General features: G+C 43.3%; 1 protein-coding gene across 6 annotated transcripts in view; it reads left to right on the top strand.

Annotated features, from left to right (window-relative positions):
• bcas3 (BCAS3 microtubule associated cell migration factor) overlaps positions 1-21,149 on the top strand; it is a 322,176-nt gene that overhangs the window by 194,461 nt on the left and 106,566 nt on the right. The window contains exon 24 of one of the 6 annotated variants that reach the window (XM_042224206.1): positions 2,384-14,541. The exons of the other annotated variants lie outside the window; for them this stretch is intronic. Within the exon in view, the coding sequence (XP_042080140.1) occupies positions 2,384-2,523 (140 nt within the window). The 3' untranslated portion in view covers positions 2,524-14,541. Of the gene's footprint in view, positions 1-2,383; positions 14,542-21,149 lie in introns of those variants that run through there. 6 annotated transcript variants of the gene reach the window in all.

Below are 21,149 nucleotides of genomic sequence, written 5' to 3'. Positions count from 1 at the left end.
CAAAACTAAACTTTCCCACCATCTCTCTTTGGTTGTCATAAAATCTGGGATGCTAGCAAAGGAGCAGTGAGCTTGTACCATGGTGGGGCATCCCTCACAAGTCTGTCCACAATTCACAGCAACCACGACTCCTAGAGTATTGGTCAGTGTTTAGTGAAGCTTAGTGTAACACAATGATAACCTGACAGGGCTTTACCCAAGTTCAGGTCAAGGTCTCGTTTGTTATTCACTTTCTTTGCTTATCCAATTCAGGGTCACAGTGGGAGCTGGAGTGGGGTACACCCTCCACAGTGCGTCAGAGAGCCGACAGAGAAACATTCAACCATTCACGCTTACACTGACACCTACGTCCTGTTTAGAATCACCAGTTAACCAACAATGTCTTTGGACTGTGAGAGAACACACCTCTCCACAGGGGGAACAGAAGAGCCCGAGCCAGCCGCTGGACACCAGGACTGTTGCTTCAGTTCTCATTAGAGAATTTGCACTACAGTCAACAGATAACAAGACTTTATACATTATATTAACCTGTGAACTCTGATCGATGGTTACCAGATTTTCTGCTACGTCACCCACACACCGTGGTTGCACAACCTTTCTTTTTTACCCACCAAGTAGCCTGTCTTTGTAAACGCCTTTCCCTCCATTTTCCATTGTTTTCTTGTTTGTTTTTCACTATCTGTTCAGCTGCTGTTCAACTCAAGCTAACGCCTGGTGACTGGTTAGCAGTAAGGTCCAAAACACAGTCCGTTCATTCCAGAGTAACCATGTCTCAAACCTCTCAGTGAGGCAGCTGTCACTGATGTCACTGATTTTAGTCTGTCACTCCTTCGAGTTTGTTTTCAGGTTAAAACGTTAAAATACTTGGCGATGAAAACTAACATCAGCTGTGTTAGAAGCTTGCTTTTTCTGCTGTTCTAGGTTGGCAAGTCCCGCTCCATCGTTTGCCTAAAAAAGGAGCGACAGTAGGGAAGCTACAAAATATCAAATGGAAGTCCATTAAACCTGTATTTTAGTGTTTACTGTTGTTACGATCCGACGTGCCGACAAATCCTGCTGAGTCCAGTTTAACCCAACATAATAGCTAAGAATAAAACGTAAGTTGAGTACTTTCTGTTTATTACTAGAGCGAAGCCTAAAGTGCCTCTATAGATGCGATGCAGGGATGTTCCCTTCTGGAAGACAGGCACAGAACCTCATAGGCTCATTGACATCTCTGTGACCCTTAATGCACAACACACTCACTGCTGCCTCTCCTTTTGTGTGAACCACTGCTATGATTGTGTTGTTGGGAGAGGAGGAGGGGCAAGTTGCTCCAGGGGCAAGCTGAACTTCCTGTGAAGGTGTAAGGGATAAATGAAGAGAGCGATGCTGGGAAAGGGCGAGGCTGTGTGAGGAGATGAGAGTCTGAGCCCAGCTTAGACATCCTCCTTTCAGAGACTCTTGACATCCCTACCGGCAATCATATTTTCTGTGGCTTTAACACACATCTCTCTTTCCTACGCACACATACGCACACGCACACTTGTTTTTCTTATTCTTGTGCTCTTTTCTTTTCTCTCGTCCCCCGTTCTGACCCTAAGCGCTGCTTTTACAGAGAGCAGAGACACTTTGTGCTGTTGGACCACTTGTAAAGCTTCTATCCCTTTCATTCTCTCTGGCTTCGGCGTGCATCAAAAGCAGAGGCTGTTTAACAGCGCCGCCAGCCGCTGCAGGTCACAGCAAAGGACAGAATGGCTAAGTGTGGAGGCTCATGCTGCCCTGTATTTGAGTTTACTGCCTGAAAGCAGTTTGCGTTTTGATGTGGAGAAAGAGGGAGCAAGAGTGATATTATGAGGTCTCTACATCAGTCCTCTGAGACTGCCAGAAATACATCAACACATAAAAGAAGCCATGTATGGAAATTCTTCAGTGTGATTATGGTAGAAGTTGAATAGGTGAACACGGTGTGTGACTGCTTGTCACTTCCCTGAACTTAACAGTATGTTTAATTATTTAAACTTAACCATGTTGGTGGCAAGTGCCACAATTTTTAGGGTTGTCCAGCCCTGACATGTATTCAGGGACGCGGCCCTAGAATCTGCTTCTTTTGTTTTGTTTTTTCCCTTATTTTCGGTCATATATGCAGTAACATATAACAGTATGGCATGATATTAATTGTGATCTAACCACTTTATCTGTCTGGTTTTATTTTCTTAAACTCACTTTAATTATCTCACAATGTTTCATGGAATAGTTTGCCTGCTTTCCTGTAAGCAAAGGAAATATTGTATAAAATTGTTACTACATGCCATATATAATAGATTATTTCATGACTGAGCTGTTTTCTCTCTCTCTTCCATGTGGTGTTGTCCTTGTGCCCCGGCCTCATGCGCTGATACAGGTGAGTGCTCTATGTCACTCTCCCCTCCTTGGTTTCAGTGTCAGGCCCTCAACACTCCCACCAAGGGACCCTCCATTCTGTCCCGACACCCTGTCATTATTTTAATCAAATGCAATTACCACCACTCTGAGGACAATTGAGTTTTGTTAGCTGCCCTTTTTCAGTTACCCCTTGTCCCTGCCCCCAGCAGCCCACTGCTACATGCATCTACACACAGACACATGGACTACAACTGTCTTGAACAAAAGGACAGCAGTTTAAAGCCAGGCAGGCTTGAGTGGATAGGGGGTGAGGGGGGAATGAAAACACACATTGTACTGTGCACGATTCGCCAACCCAGCGTCGGTCCACAGGGCGGGGCTATCAGTGCAGCGGTGAAGAATCTGATTGAAGTGTTAAGAGAGATTGTGTTTGGGTGGCTTGTCTGGGTCAAACGCAGAGTGTGTCTTAGAATGTGCCTCTGTGCGGTTTTGCTGTATCATCCAGCATCCTTTGGTCTTGAGGTGGGCGAGGCCGGTGGGGAAGGAGGGTTAAAAGACCGTGTGACGCTGTAGTGGGACGAGGCGTTGAACTGACCGCTTTTGTGCCATGTGATAAATGGAGCAGGCCGGCATTTGTTTTCGCCCCTCCCGTTCTGTTTGCACCGCTGCAAAATATGTTTTCAGATCGTCTCAGAAGGAAGGGGGAGATCGGTTAAGAGTGGAGGACAGTTATGTCTGTGTAAAGGAAGGGAGATGAGGAGGAGGAGGCAGCTGCTGAATAGCCTCCTATGTTGTAATCAGCAGGCTGAGCCCCCCAGGATGGGGGAAGAAGAGTGGGATAAAGACTGTAAGTGTTCTGAAGATGTGACCGCCACACCACGACTTCTTTTGCCTTGTGGGCACAAGGAAAGAATTCACAGATCTGTCATCTGCCAGACATTACCCTAACACCCCCCACCCTCCACACACACCACCACCTCCAGCCCCTTTCTTTCACACACATCCATATCCCTGCCTGTTTGTCTCCCAGCCACCCTGAGGATTCTTTCATGTAACTTTATGTGACCTCCACCCCAGACCAGACAAACAGGAATAAGAGGTCCCCTCCTGGTGTGAGAGGTCTCTGAAGTGTCTCTGAAACTTATGACTTTCAAGGTTATAGCCCAGGTAGACTTGCAGGCTCATATATAGATTGTGAGTCACCCTTGTCTGTTGTATATATGTATAAAATTTGCAAAATGGCCAAAGGTGGGACTAAAAGAGTGTGATGATGCTCATGCTCCAACAAGAAGGTAATATAAACATGACACACCAACAGGGTGGAGGAACTCCTCATGCATGGCACAAAGTTGACTCCCACAGCATCAGAGCATGGCAGGGAGGGGCAGCTGATGTTTCCTGACCAAAGATATGGATATCGAACAGGACAAGACATTAACATTTCACCAGCACCTTTTCTCTCCTCGCCCTCTTCCTCCTTTTTTGACACGGTGCTGGCATTCCCCACAGCAGTGGCACACTCGCGCTGCGCTGGAAGAAGTGCCGCGATCCAAAGACACACCCACATCGCAATGGGAAATGAAGCACAGCGAGCTGAGGAGAGGTAGAGAGGGCTGCTTGGAAATAAAAGGAAAAAGCTTATGGAGTCGTAGTAAGGTGTGGAGCCACAGTGTGCCCTCCGTGTAAGGGACAAGGGTTCATGTTTTTCGCCTCGATTTCTCACACTTCTGTGTCTCAGCAACAAAACAAAAAAACAAAAAAGTGAAGCGTTCCTGTGGTTAAAGAGCCCCGGGCAGTGTGCTAGCACTCACTTCTCTGTCAGCTTTTAAAAGCACTTTTTCATCGTCCTCACGTCCTGACTTTCACATGGTGCTTTTAATGATCTGTGCTGTGCTGTGCTGAGTGTGTTAAAGGCTAAAAGTGAAATAACAAAACATCCACAGGCCACAAACAGTGAACGACTGCTGAATTTGTTTGGTTTGATCTCATTCTGGGTGTATTACTTTCAAAAAGTATTTTAAAAGTACTATAGTAGTACTAGTGAAACACATTGTTTTTAGCTCCTCGTCCTTTAAGCCAACTGTCGTCTGATTGGCTGCCTTTTACAAACAGAAGTTTGGAACTGCTGGGGTTTCAGTCTTTGAAGCAGAGCTAATCAGGTCCGCTTTAGCTGTTATATTTGCTGGCTCTTACAGTACTCTCTGCAGCAGCTTTGTATTATTAGAGTTCATGCTATACGGTGAGGGATGTTAGCTTCTATGCTGCAAAATGGTGACGATAACGGTTTCAATAATAAAATGAAGAAAGTTGCGAGACTGAGCTGGAAAAGTATTACAGCAACTGAGAAATGACAGGGTCACAGCAGACCTCGTAGCTCTCGTTTCATTTCATATGGTTTCTTAATAAAAGACTAGACATAGTTAAGGCCAGAAATAGGGTGTGCTCTACCCAGCCCTGACCATCTGTGCTGTTTACTTTGAGCATGACATTAACACCCAGCGTACATATGTTAAGAGCCTTCTCTGAAAGTACAGTGTGCGGTTGAACCAGGGGATTTGTTCAAATTAGGCTCTTAAAGATCATGTAACATAAGTGGAAACAAATGTGGATACCTCTGCCATGTTATTCTTCCGATGCGCTGCCAAAGCCCTGGGCTTGGAGACAGCTCGTGTCTCGGCAGTGGAGTCGAATCCAGCCGAGAACACGCAGAACACAGGATTTTTTTTCTCGTGCCGGCTGTTTGTTACTCTTGAAGCTCGTTTTTATGAGACACCTAGGAGTGTTTAGAGAAGCCCGATTCTCGGGCCTCCATAATACAGCCTGTGTGTAGGAGTCCCAAGTTATGCCTAATGCGTAATGTCCATTGAGTTGCCTGTTATACATGGTAATGAATGGTGGTCAGAGAAACAGTGTCCTGTATCAAAGAGCTGAACTAACATGCCTTTCTCACGGAGCCAGAGAAGTGGCCCTTTGTCACGGCGGTCGCCTGCTATTGACTCCCAGCGTCTCACAAAATATGCCCCATTGTTGGTGAAGGCCAACTCCGTTTACAACTCTGAAATGACAGCATTCCTGAAGTCAGCAACAGCAGCCTCTTCTCTTATAACTTCCAAAAATGATGCCAATAGAATACTTTTAGAACTATTAGTTTTTAGTTTTGATTACTATTCTTATTCTTACCCACTCTCTTTTTGTGTAACTGTACTGTTTTGATGTTTGTGTGCGTGCATGAAAAACTGGGACTGCTGTGGAGGGCCACACTAATACGCCAAAACTAAAACTCAGTTCTGCTCATCATTTTGTCTCTTTATAAACTGCTATTTGTAAGACAAAATATTAGAATTAAGCAATGAAAATGTTAATAGTTGGCGGAGTGGTTAGAACCCAGCTAGAACGTCTTTCTATGTGGCGTTTGCATGTTCTCCCTCACCCACACAGGCTTTCCTTCCTGGTTTCCTCTGGGTGGTCAGTAAGACTAGAAAAGAGTGCTTGTGTCACATGATAAGAGTCTCTTATTCGGTCTCTAACCGTAAAAGCAGGACAGCCAGGACAGAGAAGTCTGCTCTTGACCCCCAAAACATATGAGGAAGTAAGGGTTTAAATTTCATTGCTTCTTAAAGTCTGGGGCATGTGGTGTTCAAGAACAGTGTAGCTCATATCTGTCTGCAGCTAAGCAGACTAAACCCTTGGAGAGTGCAGGGGGCTTCTTTCTCTGTGAAAACGGTGGCAGTGAAAATGGTGCTCGAGTCCTCCTTAAAAGCCTTACCACCACCATCCAGTTCCCTTTCGTGGCGCCGGTCGTGTTGGAATGTTTTTCATCACAAAGGTCTATCTCTTTGGCTCCGGCGTGTGTCTGCGAGTAAGAGGGAAGCTCAGAAAAGCATTTATTTATAGGTATCTGAAAGCCGCTGGGCCCTGATACTCTGGGATGTGTAATGACGTGCCTTTGGAAAAGCAAAAACAAAATCCCTTACAGCCAAAACGAGCTATTTTTATCACTTAGGTTAGCTCCCAATTGTACTCCGTAAAAGCTGCGTTCTCTGCCTATCCCTCTTGCCCACGCTAGCTTGTTGGTACAAATAATGTTTTAGGCTGCCCAGAACCGATGCAGGTGTCCAGGGAAAGCTTATACGCCAGAAATCTCGATGACCGCTAAGACGATATGGGGTTTAAGAGTGAGCAGCTCCAGGTCTTAGTGCCGTTTGCTGTTTTGTCATCAGAAATGCAGGCATCTTCAAATATTGTCTGAATTGAATCACTAACTCTGGCGCTAACAACCTCAATGATGAAGTCAGCACCTCTCAACATCTTGCCTCTTAATGGAGTCTTCACTGCCTTTGTCCTTAAACATCCATTTCCATTAATTATTCAGAGGGAGAAAGGAAAACCGTTTGAGTGGGTAACACTGATCCAGTGTACTCAACCAATCTATGCAGTGTAAGTAATAAAATACCACACACTCAGACGACACAATAAAAGAGATTGAGACAGAGGAGATGCTTGTTAAAAATGTAAGTAGACGGAAGCTACCAGAAGACAACAGAGGGAGGAGGAGGCGGCGGCTCGGAAGTCAAAAGACACAGCAACAACATCTTAGTGTCTGGGTTAATCAGCGAAACAGGCCGATAGCAGCTGGTGTTTCACTGTATCTGCCCGGTCCACGGAGGGCTACTGTCTAAGCAGAAGCTGAGTTGATGTGATGCGCCCTCGGTGCAGCTGAGTGATACTAATTGGGATTAGCGCTGATTGCGCTAAAGTGACACGAGACATTCCAGGGCCCAGCCTTCCAGACTCCTCTCACTACACTGTCAAACTCTGCCGTATGTTTTCCTCTCGTCCTCGGGGCTTCGGGAAGATGCAGTGCACAGAAAGTACAAGCAAAATTAACCTGAAGAGTTTTTCTGGAATAAAAAGCAAAGGACCAAAAGTGTCGTTCGAGCGTTGCCCAGGCTTGAAAAGGTCACAGCGCACTTTTGAACTTTCACGTTGAATAAGGTTAGCTTTCCCCCGCTAGAATGGAAAAAGGGAGGGGTTGGAAATCCATAAGACATCCTGCAAAGATGTATCCACTCCAGCTCTGCTACCAGTCTCAGTTAGATCTTCATTGACAGGAGGCTTTTTCACCCCGAATTTGATAAACCCACCCAGCCAACCGGTGTGAAGAGAAGAGCTCGGAGAGAAGATGATTTTTTTTTCCTCTGGATTTTGGAGGGGGGCTTTTCGAGGTATTAGATCCATGAACTGGGAGTGCTGTATTGAATATTTTATCGACTGTCTGCTTGCCCCGTGCTGACCTGCCTGACATGCTAAGTTCCTGGCTCGCTGGAGACGCCACGTCACTTCGCATCAGCCCAGCCACCCATGAGGCTCCCCTGCATTTCCTGTGAATAAACTCGCACACAGTGGGGGAGGAAGAGAGGCCAGGGCACAGGGGCACTGGGGCTGACATGAGGAGAAAACACACACATTCTTTCTCTAAAGAACAACACACAACCTTGGCTACAGTATGAACTCCCTTGGTCAGAGCCCGATGAATCCTCTGAAAGCATCCAGTGAATTGAAACGACCTGAAACCTCTATTTTAATTACAGCTTCACTGCTCATAAAGTTTGCTCCAACAAAGCGGTGCCGAGCTAGCTTAATTAGATGTGAGCACAACAAATAATCCCACAAGTCTTCATATCTAAACCTGTCCATGTATTATCTCATTTGTGGTGCTTGTTAGTAGGAACTAAAATTCGTATCTAAATGAAACTGTTTGTCTGCTGGCTTTAGTGGATATTAACATGTTTCATATGAAAAAACTGAAAGAAATATCTTTCTGTTTCTCTCTGGCCTTACCCTGTAATTATGAAGCATTTTAGATAAAAGGTGACCAATCAGGACCGCCATCTTTTTCACATGACGTGCAAGTAACATTTGCACAACAGTAACAGGTTGAGAGTGACACAGTCTAGTGTGCATGGGGAGTTATGCTCCGAGGATGTGAGCGCACTCTCTCTCACCCACCATAGCCCTCATCTCCATCCCTCTGTCTCTGGCTCATTACTGGCAGTGGGGCTTCCTAATGTGTTAAAACTCAGTGGGGTGGAAACGTCAGCCAACGGACTTTGGTCCCCCAATGGTCTTTACTTATTCATGCAAGCACTTGCCTCTCCCCAGGACAGTGTAGCATTGACCCAGGAGGACAGCAGGGCTGAGAAGAAAATGACCCCGCACAAGGGTCACTCAGCATTTTAGGCCAATGAGTAGACGAACATCAGCTTCAGCGTAGCGTCGAACTCGGTCCTGTTCATGATGAAAGTGTGCCAACGTCACATATTCTTCTTTAGTGCACCATAATGTGACTGCAAGGCAAATTCAAATAGATAATGCTTTACCAGGAATATAAACAAAGCAATTCATGACTTTGTGTCATCTTTGCGTTTCTTAAGTCAACAAAAATGTGTTATTTTTCCAAATGCATTTATTCATTTTAAATGTCACCATTTGTTTTTCAGTAGTTTTGGTTAGCATCCTTTAAAGCTGCAAAAACTCCCGATTGTCAGCTTTAATATTAGATCAGCTCAGTTTGATCATGTAACTGTACTTTGCATATTAGTTTGTGAAAAGAATTAGGGAACTAAACATTGTGCTCTATATTTAAACCAGTTTGTGCAGTAATTAATGTCACTACTGTAATTACAATTGTAGTTATTTTCCATGTTTTTGATGACCCACTGTTTTCACTCCTACCTTGAGGTAAGCAAACAGATGAAGTTTGGATTGAAGCAAAAAATGAAAACATTTGTATGGTACACTTCCCAACCAGGCAAGTGTCTGTTCAGGATCGCCATCTGTGAGGTTCAAGATTCAAGGCCTTTATTGTCACCCCATGGTGCATTATAAGAATATGAGAAATACATCAAAAATATAAATTAAAAATAAATAATAACTTGCTAATTTGGGGTAAAATACAGAGCTAAAAAGGTACTATTACTAATTCTAACTGTACAATACATAAAGACAGGACAGAGACAATACAAAGTGGATTGTGCTGTAGGTACTGAATACCAGGTTCAAGTTATGAGTCAGGATATTGTAGACAGGACGAACACATGTGCAATATAGCGTTATGTAGATGTGTTCAGTAACTATGTGACGGAGGTGTGCAAATAAGCATATTGTTCCCAGGTCCAGTCTGGGAACAATATGCTTATTTGCACACCTCAGGTTACATGTGTCATTGTAGACAGGCTTACAATACATGGTTAAATCTGAGTTGTCAGATGCCCTGCCCAAAAATAGTCCAAGTGCTGGCCTAGTAATGACACGTCCTATTCGTCTCTTTACTATTTAATATCTCGTCACATCTCTAATTTACACTTCTCAGTCCCACTTGCCGATTGTCAACAATTCCAGTCGTTCCCCCCATGTCTTCCTTTACTTCGTTCCGTAACCCTGCCTTCCTCCTCTTCCCTCTCCCACCATGCCCATCACATAGTCATCCCAGAACATTTAGAGAAACCCTCCAAACTTGTTTGTTTGCCTTTCTGTCATTTGCCAAAACCCCCAACCGCCGAGCCCCTGACACGATGTTTTACAGTTGGCCCTTCAAAGAACTTGTGGACCTTCAAAATGAAGTTGGCTGTCAGCGTTTTCCCGCACATCAGCAGCCACAGAGAATGTGATTTACCAAGCAGGGTGTGTTCCTCCGCTTGCTAATGCGATGGTTTTGACAGTGTTGTGGTTAAGTTGTCTGAGCTTGGTTCTGGGGAGGTTCAGCTACCATAAATCAGAGCTAAGCATGACTAAACATTACATTTCACTTTAGAATAGCTTAGAACAATACAGCCGCTTTCAGAGAATCAGATCATAGATTGATAGATCACATATGGGCTTTTATGTGGTGAGAAAATATAGTTTTCTCCAAAATATTCACCTTTATACAGATCAGATGCAGACTAACGGAGTAATGCCGTTCCTTCTGTACCTGTACTCACTGTTGTAGCTATGCTCAAGAACCTTCGTCACATAAATAGTAGATGAAACTGAGTGGCACTGACTGACACTCGCTCACGGTAACCTGACTGTAGACCAGCAACAATGAAATAGGGCTTGGAGATATTTTTTATCTCCATATGAATTATTAAATAACTTACTTAACCTCGGTTCTTTTTCTTTGTATTATCAGTATTCAGCATGTACAGATAGTATGTCTGCTATGTGATTATTGTACCTCATTGGTTATTTAAGATTTTGTATTTTTTATGCACTTTTTGCCGAGCAGAGAGCGGCGTATTAAGAAAGAAGCTTTGACACAGGTGTGTGTTGTAGAGAAAAGGGATAAAACTGTGGTCCATATGCTCCTGATAAGATCTCAATGTGGTTATACTAAAGGCAGAAACACTTTTATAGCTTTACGAGAAAGATTTGAAATACCTGTAAAGTGTTAAATCATTGCCAGAAGCGTATGTCTTCATTCATTTGTCTTAGTCTTAACAGCTTACCCAGTTCAGCTGGTTAAGCTAAACTGGTGCCTGTCCCAACTGTCACAGGGCAAAAGGCAAGGTAGAGCTGAGACACATCGCGAGTTGTGAGTCTATCAATCACCTGCGACCAATTTGAAATCAACATTTAACCCAACAAGCAAGTCTTTGAGTTGTGGGAGAAAGCCTGAGAGATCCCACACAGGCAGGAGACATAAAACACCACAGTGGGTGTGGAATTGAACCCAGGACTTCATTGCTTTGAAGTCACAGTGCTAATCACTGCAGCGCTGTTACACCAACAAACACCTTCATGTCGTAGAACATCTTTAACTCTTCACTAACACAAATCTGATCTTTCGATCCACATAAACTCGGTACAGAAGCCCAGCTCACCATCCCAGTGTGGCCAGTAAACAAGGGCTCACTTTCCCAACTCAGATCTGGTAATATCTCTATGCCATGGAGAAGACACGCCTACATCATCGGCTCTGACACTGTAACAAACGGTTTTAGTGCAGCAGTGGATTTGTGACACATTTGGGATCATTTCCCTTTTTTTCCAGAGGAAGCAGAATTAAACTTTCATGTTTTTGTAATATCATCATTCCCTCTTTGTTCCCTAAATACTTCCTCACAGCAAGTCTCAGGAGGTCAGCGCCAGTCCCCGTATCATGTCCACTGCCTTACAACTGCTCACCCACTCCACTGGCCCTGCCATGCTGCCCCCTGTCCTCTAAGTGCCCTCACTCCACAGAGAAGTCCCCAACAGCAGCACCATAAGTGTTGCCAGCGAACACCATGAGCTTCATAATAACAGCGCTGCACTGTAGCAGCGACACAAGACACCATCGTGATTTACTTTTTTTAACTGACTCCTGCTTGTTTATCTGGAGAACATATCCGCAGGAGATACGATGTGAAAAAGTGTTTGTCAATTTCTTCTGTTTTTGTTTTTTTCCATCTTTGTCAAAGTTAAATTATAAAGCAAATGTTAATGTCAGACAAAGATAACCAGAACGAAAAAAAAGCTAAACCTAAGAAAAATCATAAATAATTAACTATTTATTTTATTTTCACTGGCTACATCCAGGTTTTATATCTACTATTCACAAATAGAGAAATCCTCCCGTGAGTAACCAGCTTAATAGAAAAGACAAATTTCAGGCACTGTTAAGAACATATAATGTGTTTATATTGTGTTAAATAGGCAATAGGAAGTATGTGTGAATGTCACAGAAGATTAAATAATTTACAAAAACTAGGAGGCTGGAGAATTCTTAAAAATACAACGCCTCATCATTCCATGTACTCTAAATCTGCAAGTGTAGTAAAATATATTATTTCATAACAAATGGTTATTATAGCCAACGATCACCCTGTCCCCTAAAGCTGCCATCATTGGAGGAAATATTAGACTTTAACAAATAGTATAGTTTTGATCTAGAAGTATTAAAATGATGTATTAGTGATTTGCAAATATCAAAAATAATAACAAATAATAATGCTTTTGAATTCACCACTTTATATCTGAAAAGTTCTGCTCTGTGCTACACAGTGATTCAAAACATAGCATGCACTGCTTCTATAAGCAACTGAAAAGTAAGTAAAATACAGTTTTGCAGTGTTTGTTAAAGGATTAAATCCACTAATCTGGCAGAAACTACATAGATGTGTAGCAGCAGACTTGTATAATGAGTATCTCAAGCTGCTCAGCTCCATATGATCCCATTAGAATTTAAAGTCTGTGTTTTTTCTCTCTGTAACACCATTTCCCTTCTTGCTAATTGCACTCGCAGCCATTGCGGCACTTCCTCCTCTAGCCTGTGATCTAAAGCACTCCGTCCTTCCCATGACCACAACACATTTCCATACAGTCACGCTACAGGTCAACAAGCTTGGACAAACATCATTTCCCACTCAAGAGGTGTTCTTTCCAAGCTGCCGCCAAACCGCTACCACCCCAGGGTGTCAGTAAGCCATTAAAAGCCAGTCTCCTAAAACAGTTTCTTAGCTCACCCAGCTTGCTTCTTCTCTCAGGCCATATTAAATAAATAAAGCCAGCGGCACTCTCCGAGTCTGGGCGAGAGAGATGTGGGGCAGCAGCGAGACGGAGTGAGAGGGTCACTCTTATATGTTGCTAAAATGCTCCAAATGTAATTCAGCCTCAGGTCAGAACTTTAAAAGTGTTGCAGTGCGTTCTCCCGAGTTTGTATGTTGGCACCAAATGTGTCTGAGTGTGTAAAAGGGGACAGTTTTTAAAAGGTTTGGAGGAGTGAAGGTCAGGTGATGGAGAAAGCATTAACAGAAAACCTCTCTGCTCCCTCTCCCTCCTGCTCTTCCTCTCTGCTGCCCATGAAAGTTTGATGTTGGAATTAGGTTGTTGACTCATCTCGCACCTCTGTGCTCATAGTATTGACAGGCTGCCAGCGGACTGCTGGGCGGGCTGAGATAGCCACTGAGTGTCTATTCCCTCCCTCACTGTCTCACTTCCTCTCTTTTTTTCACTCTCCTTTTGCTTCGGCATCAGCCAACAGCATCAGAAGTGTTTTAACAGAGCTTTAATGGTCCCAGCCCCAAACCTCACCTCCAGCACACACTCACTCTCCCTCGCTCTGAAACATTCGTGCGTACACACACACGCGCACACACACCATGAGTTGGAAATAGCTTGCTGGTAGAGAAAAAGTGTTGAACAGAAAAGAGAGAGAGCTCGTTGTGCTGATGGAGGATGACATGCCCTCCTTTTCTCACCCCCAGCTCTCCTAGCTTCCATCTTCCATATTTCTGCACACTGGCTCACGTGACCAGACTGCCTTGATTTATTGTTTGATTTACTTTTCGTTTCTCCTGCTCTTTAAAGTGGTTCATCTAATGTAGCTGAGGACACTCTGTGTACCTTTTATTTTATGTGGCTACACGCTTTATTGGATACACGGACTTTAACATGCCGTGAATTACCGAAGAAATAAACGTGGAGATTTTTTCCATTTGTTTTGTTTCGCTGTTCCATTTGCTAAACTGTTCAGCCGTCATCTCAACTGGCTTAAAGATGTATGAAATGCTATTTTTTTCTTTTGCATATTTTACCCTCATTTGTTTGTTAATATATAAGTAATCTAAGACAAGTTTTCCACTTTCTGAGCTGGTTTAAGGCTACAGACATTTCTTGGACGGGATTCATTGGGTCTACATTCATCCTGTTGCTCTTTAGGTTCACATATCTGCAGAGACTTACTGTATTAAAGGGGATGATGTGCAGTTGTTCACAACAAGTGACACAAAATGATTCGTGGCGAGTTTAAACGTAGTCAGCCTGGTGTTCACGGAAGTATGTGGGAGATGAACGTGTAGCCACAGATCAGCATTTACATCCTGTCACACAGTTCGTTAACATTACCTTAATCCCTTTTGGACTTTAGCTCTGCTGGAGCCACCGGAAGCTTTATTCATCTGTACATTCAGCTCTGGACCCTTTGGTTAAACCTAAAGACAAGTTGTTTTTAAATCTTTTTATGTAAGATTGTATCTGTGTATGTCGTCAGACTTACATTCATGTCATATGTATCGTCTGCGGTTAACGAATCTTTAAACTCAGTCTGGTGTAGAGATGCGCTCCGGGGCGATCGTGGCTCAAGAGTTGGGAGTTCGCCTTGTAATCGGAAGGTTGCTGGTTCGAGCCCCGGCTCCGACAGTCTCGTTTGTTGTGTCCTTGGGCGAGACACTTCACCTGTTGCCTACTGATGGTGGTCAGAGGGCCCGGTGGCGCCAGTGTCCGGCAGCCTCGCCTCTGTCAGTGCGCCCCAGGGTGGCTGTGGCTACAATGTAGCTGCCATCACCAGTGTGTGGATGACTGGATGTAGTGTAAAGCGCTTTGGGGTCCTTAGGGACTAGAAAAGCGCTATACAAATACAGGCCATTTACCATTTATTAGTTTGTTTTTCAGCTGGTATTATTCTGTGTACCTTCACACCTTCTACATAGTCTCTGTGATTGATTCTTATTCTTCATTAAACAAGTCAAATAAGCCCATCATGGTCTTGGTTTCCTTCACCTCTGATCTGATGGATAAGACATAGTTTGGTTCATATAATTATTCCTGGAGAAAACGGTTTTTTTTGCAGTAACATAGTAATATAATACTTGTAGTATAAACTAGGAGGATTTTCCTCTCCGGTGTGAGGCATACTTGAGCGGAAACTCCAGAACCACTGTTCTTTTTGAATGTTTTGCCATAAAAATAGTCACATTTAGTGCGGCCACAGTTTGTCATCTTTTGACGAGGTCTCATCCTGACTCATTCTTTCCTTTTGTCTGTTTTCCCTCTGTTGTTCACAGTCTCTTACCTCCCCGTCTCCTTTACTACGGCCCCTCCACCCTTAACCCCCAACCCTTTCCTTCAGCTTCGAGTGTGTGTGTGTTGAAGGGCTTAGCCGTGATGAGACCCGTGCTAGGCCCAGCCAGAGGCAACGCTCATTAGCAGAATTTAGCCACACAGACGCTGAATGGGACGGCTTGTTGACATACACAATGGGATCAACCCCCTCACACTTGCACAACACACACATAACCAAATCGTGGCTCCAGCCTGACGCGTCATGCCCCCCTCTCTTACCCTCCTCAAGCTTGTGTGGATGTGTGCTAGAGCCACCCATCCAGAGAGCTCATCTGATGCCCTCTTTCCCTCACCTTATGCTGTCTCACTCAAAGTTACATATCTCATACATCCTGAATATATGTTTATATTCTGACTACATGCAGCAACAAATGCACATTAGCCACATTTTAGAGCACAATGCGTCTATTGTGTGTTTGTGGCAACAACAACGGCCCCTCGCAGATTTTAGTACCTACATCGTAAAGGGTTAGAGCATCCTCTAACTACTTACATCCCCACCCCTGATTTCATCAACACACACACACACGGTAATAGAATAAGCAATCCTAATACACAGTAAACTGACCAGTTAGTGCTAATAGGTTCTTTCACTTTGGCCTGGTTTAGTTGTCACATGGCAGTAGGACAAGGCTCCGTCTTATGGTCTCATCCACCCTGCCGGATGGGACATATCAGCTCCAATTTGGCCCATCGCCGCCTTTAAGAAAATTCATCAGGCCCTCGTTAGGAATGAAAGCACTCAGTGTACCAGGAGCCGAGGCAGATGGGAGATTAGTTCAGGCTCCCACGGACAGGGAATATAGAAGGAGGGGTTCTGTGTTTGTGTGAGCCGAGATGGAGAAAATGAGGGAACATAAGACTCTTAAGTTTTTGTGTGTGTGCGTCTTTCTAAAGAGTCTGTGTTCTTGTGTGTTGAAGGTAGACGGTATATTCCTCTAAAGGCAAAAGAAACCACCGAGAGAACAAATTTCAGATATTTCAGAATAAGAAGAGAGTAAGATGCTGCACTCGGTCATTTTTAGCCAAATGCTGTAGCCTCCACATTTCTTCACACAGCTGACCCCTGTGACTGCCTGCCACTGCTTTAGATCGTCACACAACTGCACGCGTTGCATTGTGGGAAACATCTGCAATGGGATGCAGCCATTTTTAATCAGTTCATCTTTGAATTACAGCCACATAATCCTAAAGCCAATCATTCCACCTTCTATTAGTAAACCATTTTTAATTGCAACATTTTATTTTTTTAGGGGGGGTGTCTGCTTTTGGTTGTGTTCTCAGAAAATAAGGTACCTTATTCTGTCGTTAGTGGGCACAATGGCTTGTTGCTAAGGTGGCACGTTCCACAGCTACTGCTGTTATAGGATTTAAATTTGGTGCCTTTGTGATTTGTAACTCACGGAGACCAGTCTTGAACCTCATCTAACGATTTTGTTGGACTCTAAAAAGTGCAAATACAGTTTGCACTATGAAACATCCAAGTGACAACCTGTTGGTTTCCTCTCAGTTGAACTGAAAATCTCTTGTCAGTTTTGTTGTCAAGAGTTGAAAGTTTTAGTCCAGTTTCCTGTTCCAGTTGTATTTTTATCAGCTTTAAAACAATCTGAAATATATAAAAATATATAAAAAAGTTTGTTTTTGTTTTGTTTTTTTCTAGTTTAGTAGTTTCATAGCCGAGTTAAAATACTTATGAGTCCTCGTGGCTTAAACTAATGCGAAACAAAAACTCTGCAACATTAATTTTGAGTTTAGAGACCCAGTGGAAATGTAAGTAAATGATTATTAGAGCATTTGTTTGTTTGTTTTGAACCTCTGTCACAATGTCCAAAAATGCCTCTCTCACTCACAGGTGTGTCAAGGATCTCAATACTCAGCATAGTTACCCAACATTAGATTCAGTGTTTATACGTCATATTTTTGTTTCTCCAAACTCTGAATTTATCATTCATTGAAACTGGATTACAAAAACTATCTTAGAGATATTTATAGTTTTAGGTTTTAAGGTTTTTTCTTTCTGTTTAAAAAAACCCCCCCAAAAAAAGTACAAAAAGAAAATCCCCATCTTTGTAAAACACAAGACCAAAGTTTAAAAAAACCCGTTCTGCCAGTGACAAGCTTGGTGCACAGGAACACTATGTAATCAGGGCCTCTGGCACACCACAGTAGCCTTTTTTCACTTTGACCACAGATGTTATTTTTGCTCTCTGAGTTTTGATCACCACTGTTTCTTATTTCACTAGGCTCAGTTACTTCTGTAACCTTTGTGTGCACTCATTGGTGTGGAATGTCAGTAAACAAATATAGAGCAAAGCTGCAGAAAGTTGTGAGGCAATGTCTTCATTATGTATACATGTGCTTAGCTTTGAGTAAAAAACCGTGTTAACAGAGAACTAAACTGACTGTATCAGATGCCTGATGTGTGAGAGAGCCATGTTAACTAGATACAATAATGGTAATGTGAGGTCATCGTATTAATGGAAAGAAGTGCATCTTATGTTGAATAAGATGGCGGAAGCAGCATAATTACTTCCATTTCTATGAAGCTGTACACCACACGCTGCTGATAGCTTACAGTAAATGAAAACATTGGCAGTGTGTCATGATTAATAATCTTACTCACCAGTTTCATTAAATGTTTTTGTCAGACTTTGTGGCTTTTGTGGATTCAAGGCAGTGCACAGAAGGTGTGTTCTACCCTGCTCCCATCCTATCCTTTGTTTTCCTTGTGTTTTCTTTGCTGAAAATAAATGTTACAATGAGCTTTTTATGGTTCAAATTGGTTACTTGACACTGTGATAGTGTGCTGCTGAATCATAAACTGCATGTTGGGGCTGATATCCATATGTACCTTCCTCCGACTTGCTGCCATCATTCCTCTGCAGGTACACAGATTATAGTACTTGTGGAAGCATGTAGCTTTATCTTTGTTTGGAGTTGAATAGCCTCACTATGATCTGACAGATACTAGCCTGAAAGTTTAAGAGCAGGATATACATTGATCAACCACATCACCAGACTGGCCGTATCTGCTATTATATAGGTTGACCAGTCAAGGAATAGATAAGAGTCTTCCAGAGATGGTGTTATTGGGACAGCAGTGGATCCTTTGGATCCATGGAGTGTCTATAAATCGGGCTTGTTTCAGTGCATTCTGTGGACGCCCTGTGGGTAGAACTGTGGTGGAGTAGTTAATAGGGGGAAGGTTTTGTGAATCTCCTGGTAAGCTGGATCTATTCAGTTTGTGGTTTGTTCTCTCGAAGTCCATGTGATTTTCCTCCACATACTCTGGCTTTCTTTCACAGTTCAAATATGCATGTAAGGTTAACTGGTGTTTCTAAATTGGCTGTGGATGCGAGGTAAAACGGAAGTACTGTATGAATCCATGGATAACTATGGCTTGGAGTCTAAAGTTATTTGAGTAGTCAGTAGAACTAGAAAGGTTCATTTGTACTTCCGTTTTCAGATGAAGACTAGACCAAAACCTTGGGTTTGCTCTCATTTCTATTAGAGAGCAAATGGTGCGCATTTGTAGTGCAATTTTTGTTGGTTATGACACGTCCATTCATCTGTACTGTTTATCTGTTCTCTGAAGACAAGCGATGTGATAGAAGGGTTTTGAACCGCACATAATAACATACTAAACATGGTGTCAGATTGCACTCTCAATAATAATGCGCCTTTCAAATGCAACGAAATAACAAAGTTTGTGAATCTTGTTAGATTTTTTTTCCGTAAAAAGGACGTGTGTACTCGTAGGTGTACTCGATTGTGTAGACGCTGATCCCTCACTGAGTGGAATGTCATTAGACGTGTGCCCCAGTGTTATCTTTACTTGGTGCCACACACAACAGTGATACTGCCTCCTCTTTCTTTCTCCCTCTCTCCTCTATCTATCACATTCCTCCCTTTGATCAATGCCATGGGCACATGTGGTTGGAGCCAGTGTGTTTGGATGTGTGTTTGCGAGTGTGCGACTGAGATTATAGCTGTTATCATACTGTGTGTTTGTGCGGCAAGTTTGTGTGTGTACATACGAGATTGTGGTGCTTTGATCTCCCATGCAGTGTTGTCTTTGAACTAAAGAACTGTGTATGACAGAGGCTGGTGTCAAAGCAGCGAGGGCCTTTAGCTGATAAGGCAGAACTCCCTGAAGCCACGTTGAGCTCAGTAAAGCTGAAGCTCTACAGTGGCAGAAGTCTAACTGGCCAAACAATCATTTTTTAAGTGAGATAATCTTGCATCCTAATTTAACTGGACTATTTTTTAAACTAATGTGTACTCAGTTAAGGTGATAAATACAATGTGAAACTGTGTAGATGAAAGGAAGGAATATGTAGTGTACTTAAGATCTAACAGAATGATAAAGTAACTAGCTCATTTAAGAACTAGTTACATTCAGCAGAGCTCAGATATGGACAGCAAAGTAAAGAGAAAAATGAATGGATGTGGTGCTAAATATAGTTTGTTGGCCTGGTTTAGTTTCACCTTTGATGGTAGGGTAACATTTTTGACACTTCGCTCATAAATAGTTCCATAAACTTCTGCCAGGACACTGTCGCCCACCACCTTTCTAAGATGCTAGAAGAAGATTGCTGTAGCGACTAAATGAGTCTTTAGGCTTTAGGAAGCATACCAAAAAGCACGGTCCCCACTTGGCCACAACCCCTAAGGCAGCTCGTCACTAAGAGTGGATGTGGATTTAGATTCAGGAGTAGGTGACATAAAGCTGTATGCCAGGAGTGAACGAGACGTCAACTTACAGAGTTATCTAACTGAGATCTACAGCAAGAACACTGGAATGTTATAAGGATTTGATAAGTGTGGCCAAATTGTTGCAAAAACAGGGAAGGTGATCCAGACTGAAGATGTGGAGTTATGGCAGGGTGTATGGATCAGGAGCTGGAATAATGTTCTGGCCATAGGTGGAGACAGATGCCACTAATGTCACAACTCCTCACAAAACACTGAGGTCTCCACCCGAAGTCCAGCGCTCTGAGGCTCTATGGGTGTCAGTTTGTAAGTATCAGAGCTACAATCCAGGATGAAACACAGAGCATCTGCACTTACATGTATGCCAGGAAGATTGCCCCTGAAGAGGAGCTGCTCCAAGAGTACCTCAGGGTGCTGAAGACAGAATGTGATGCAGAACTGGAAGAGGAACTATCACAGTTAGCCAAGCCCTTCTTGGAATGTACCATCCACGGATAGAGCAAGAAATGTGAGAACAGAGAAATTAAAGGAACAGCTGGAGGAGATGTGGAAAGTAAAGTCCAAAGTAGTCCTAGTTTTAATAGGAGCTTTGGGAGCTGTAACCGTAATGCTGGAAGTGTGGCTCCAGCAGATTCCAGGTATAACATCAGAGATTGCTGTCCAGAAGAGTGTAGTCCTAGGAACAGCTAAGACCCGCAAACTCTCAGGCCTCTGTGTGTGTTCCTCAAGCTCGGGCCTTCTACCAAACCACCTCGTCCTGGGGGTGAGAGGGAGATTTTTATTTGTTTGTCTGTGTATATGTATTAAAGTTTATACAATGAAAAAAGGAGCAAGAAGGTTCCACAGAAAAATAACAGAAGCCCATGCCTATGGCCATTGCTCCTAGCCTTCCAGTATTTCCATGGGCCATTCCCATAAGACATGAATGTCACCTTTCCCCCCCTTGTTGGAAGTGTTGGCTATGCATGGGAGCACCTTCACTACTAGCGGACCCTGTCTTCTTGACCCCCCCACATGCTTCTCATTTAGGGCATCAGGCATCTCAGCTGTAATCCTGACCTCCCTCCTCAGGATTTTATGAGGCAGCCATTAACTCCCTGCTGGCCCTCCACAGCCTGCTAGCCAGATTTACAGCACCAAAGAAGTCAGGTGTGTGTGTGTGTGTGTGTGTGTGTGTGTGTGTGTGTGTGTGTGTGTGTGTGTGTGTG

This window comes from Haplochromis burtoni, unplaced genomic scaffold (assembly GCF_018398535.1).
Source record: "Haplochromis burtoni strain Fernald_Lab_line unplaced genomic scaffold, NCSU_Asbu1 Contig_132, whole genome shotgun sequence".
Classification (NCBI taxonomy): domain Eukaryota; kingdom Metazoa; phylum Chordata; class Actinopteri; order Cichliformes; family Cichlidae; genus Haplochromis; species Haplochromis burtoni.
The sequence above is the reverse complement of the archived record's forward strand: the minus strand, read 5'-3'. Positions and strand labels throughout refer to the sequence as shown.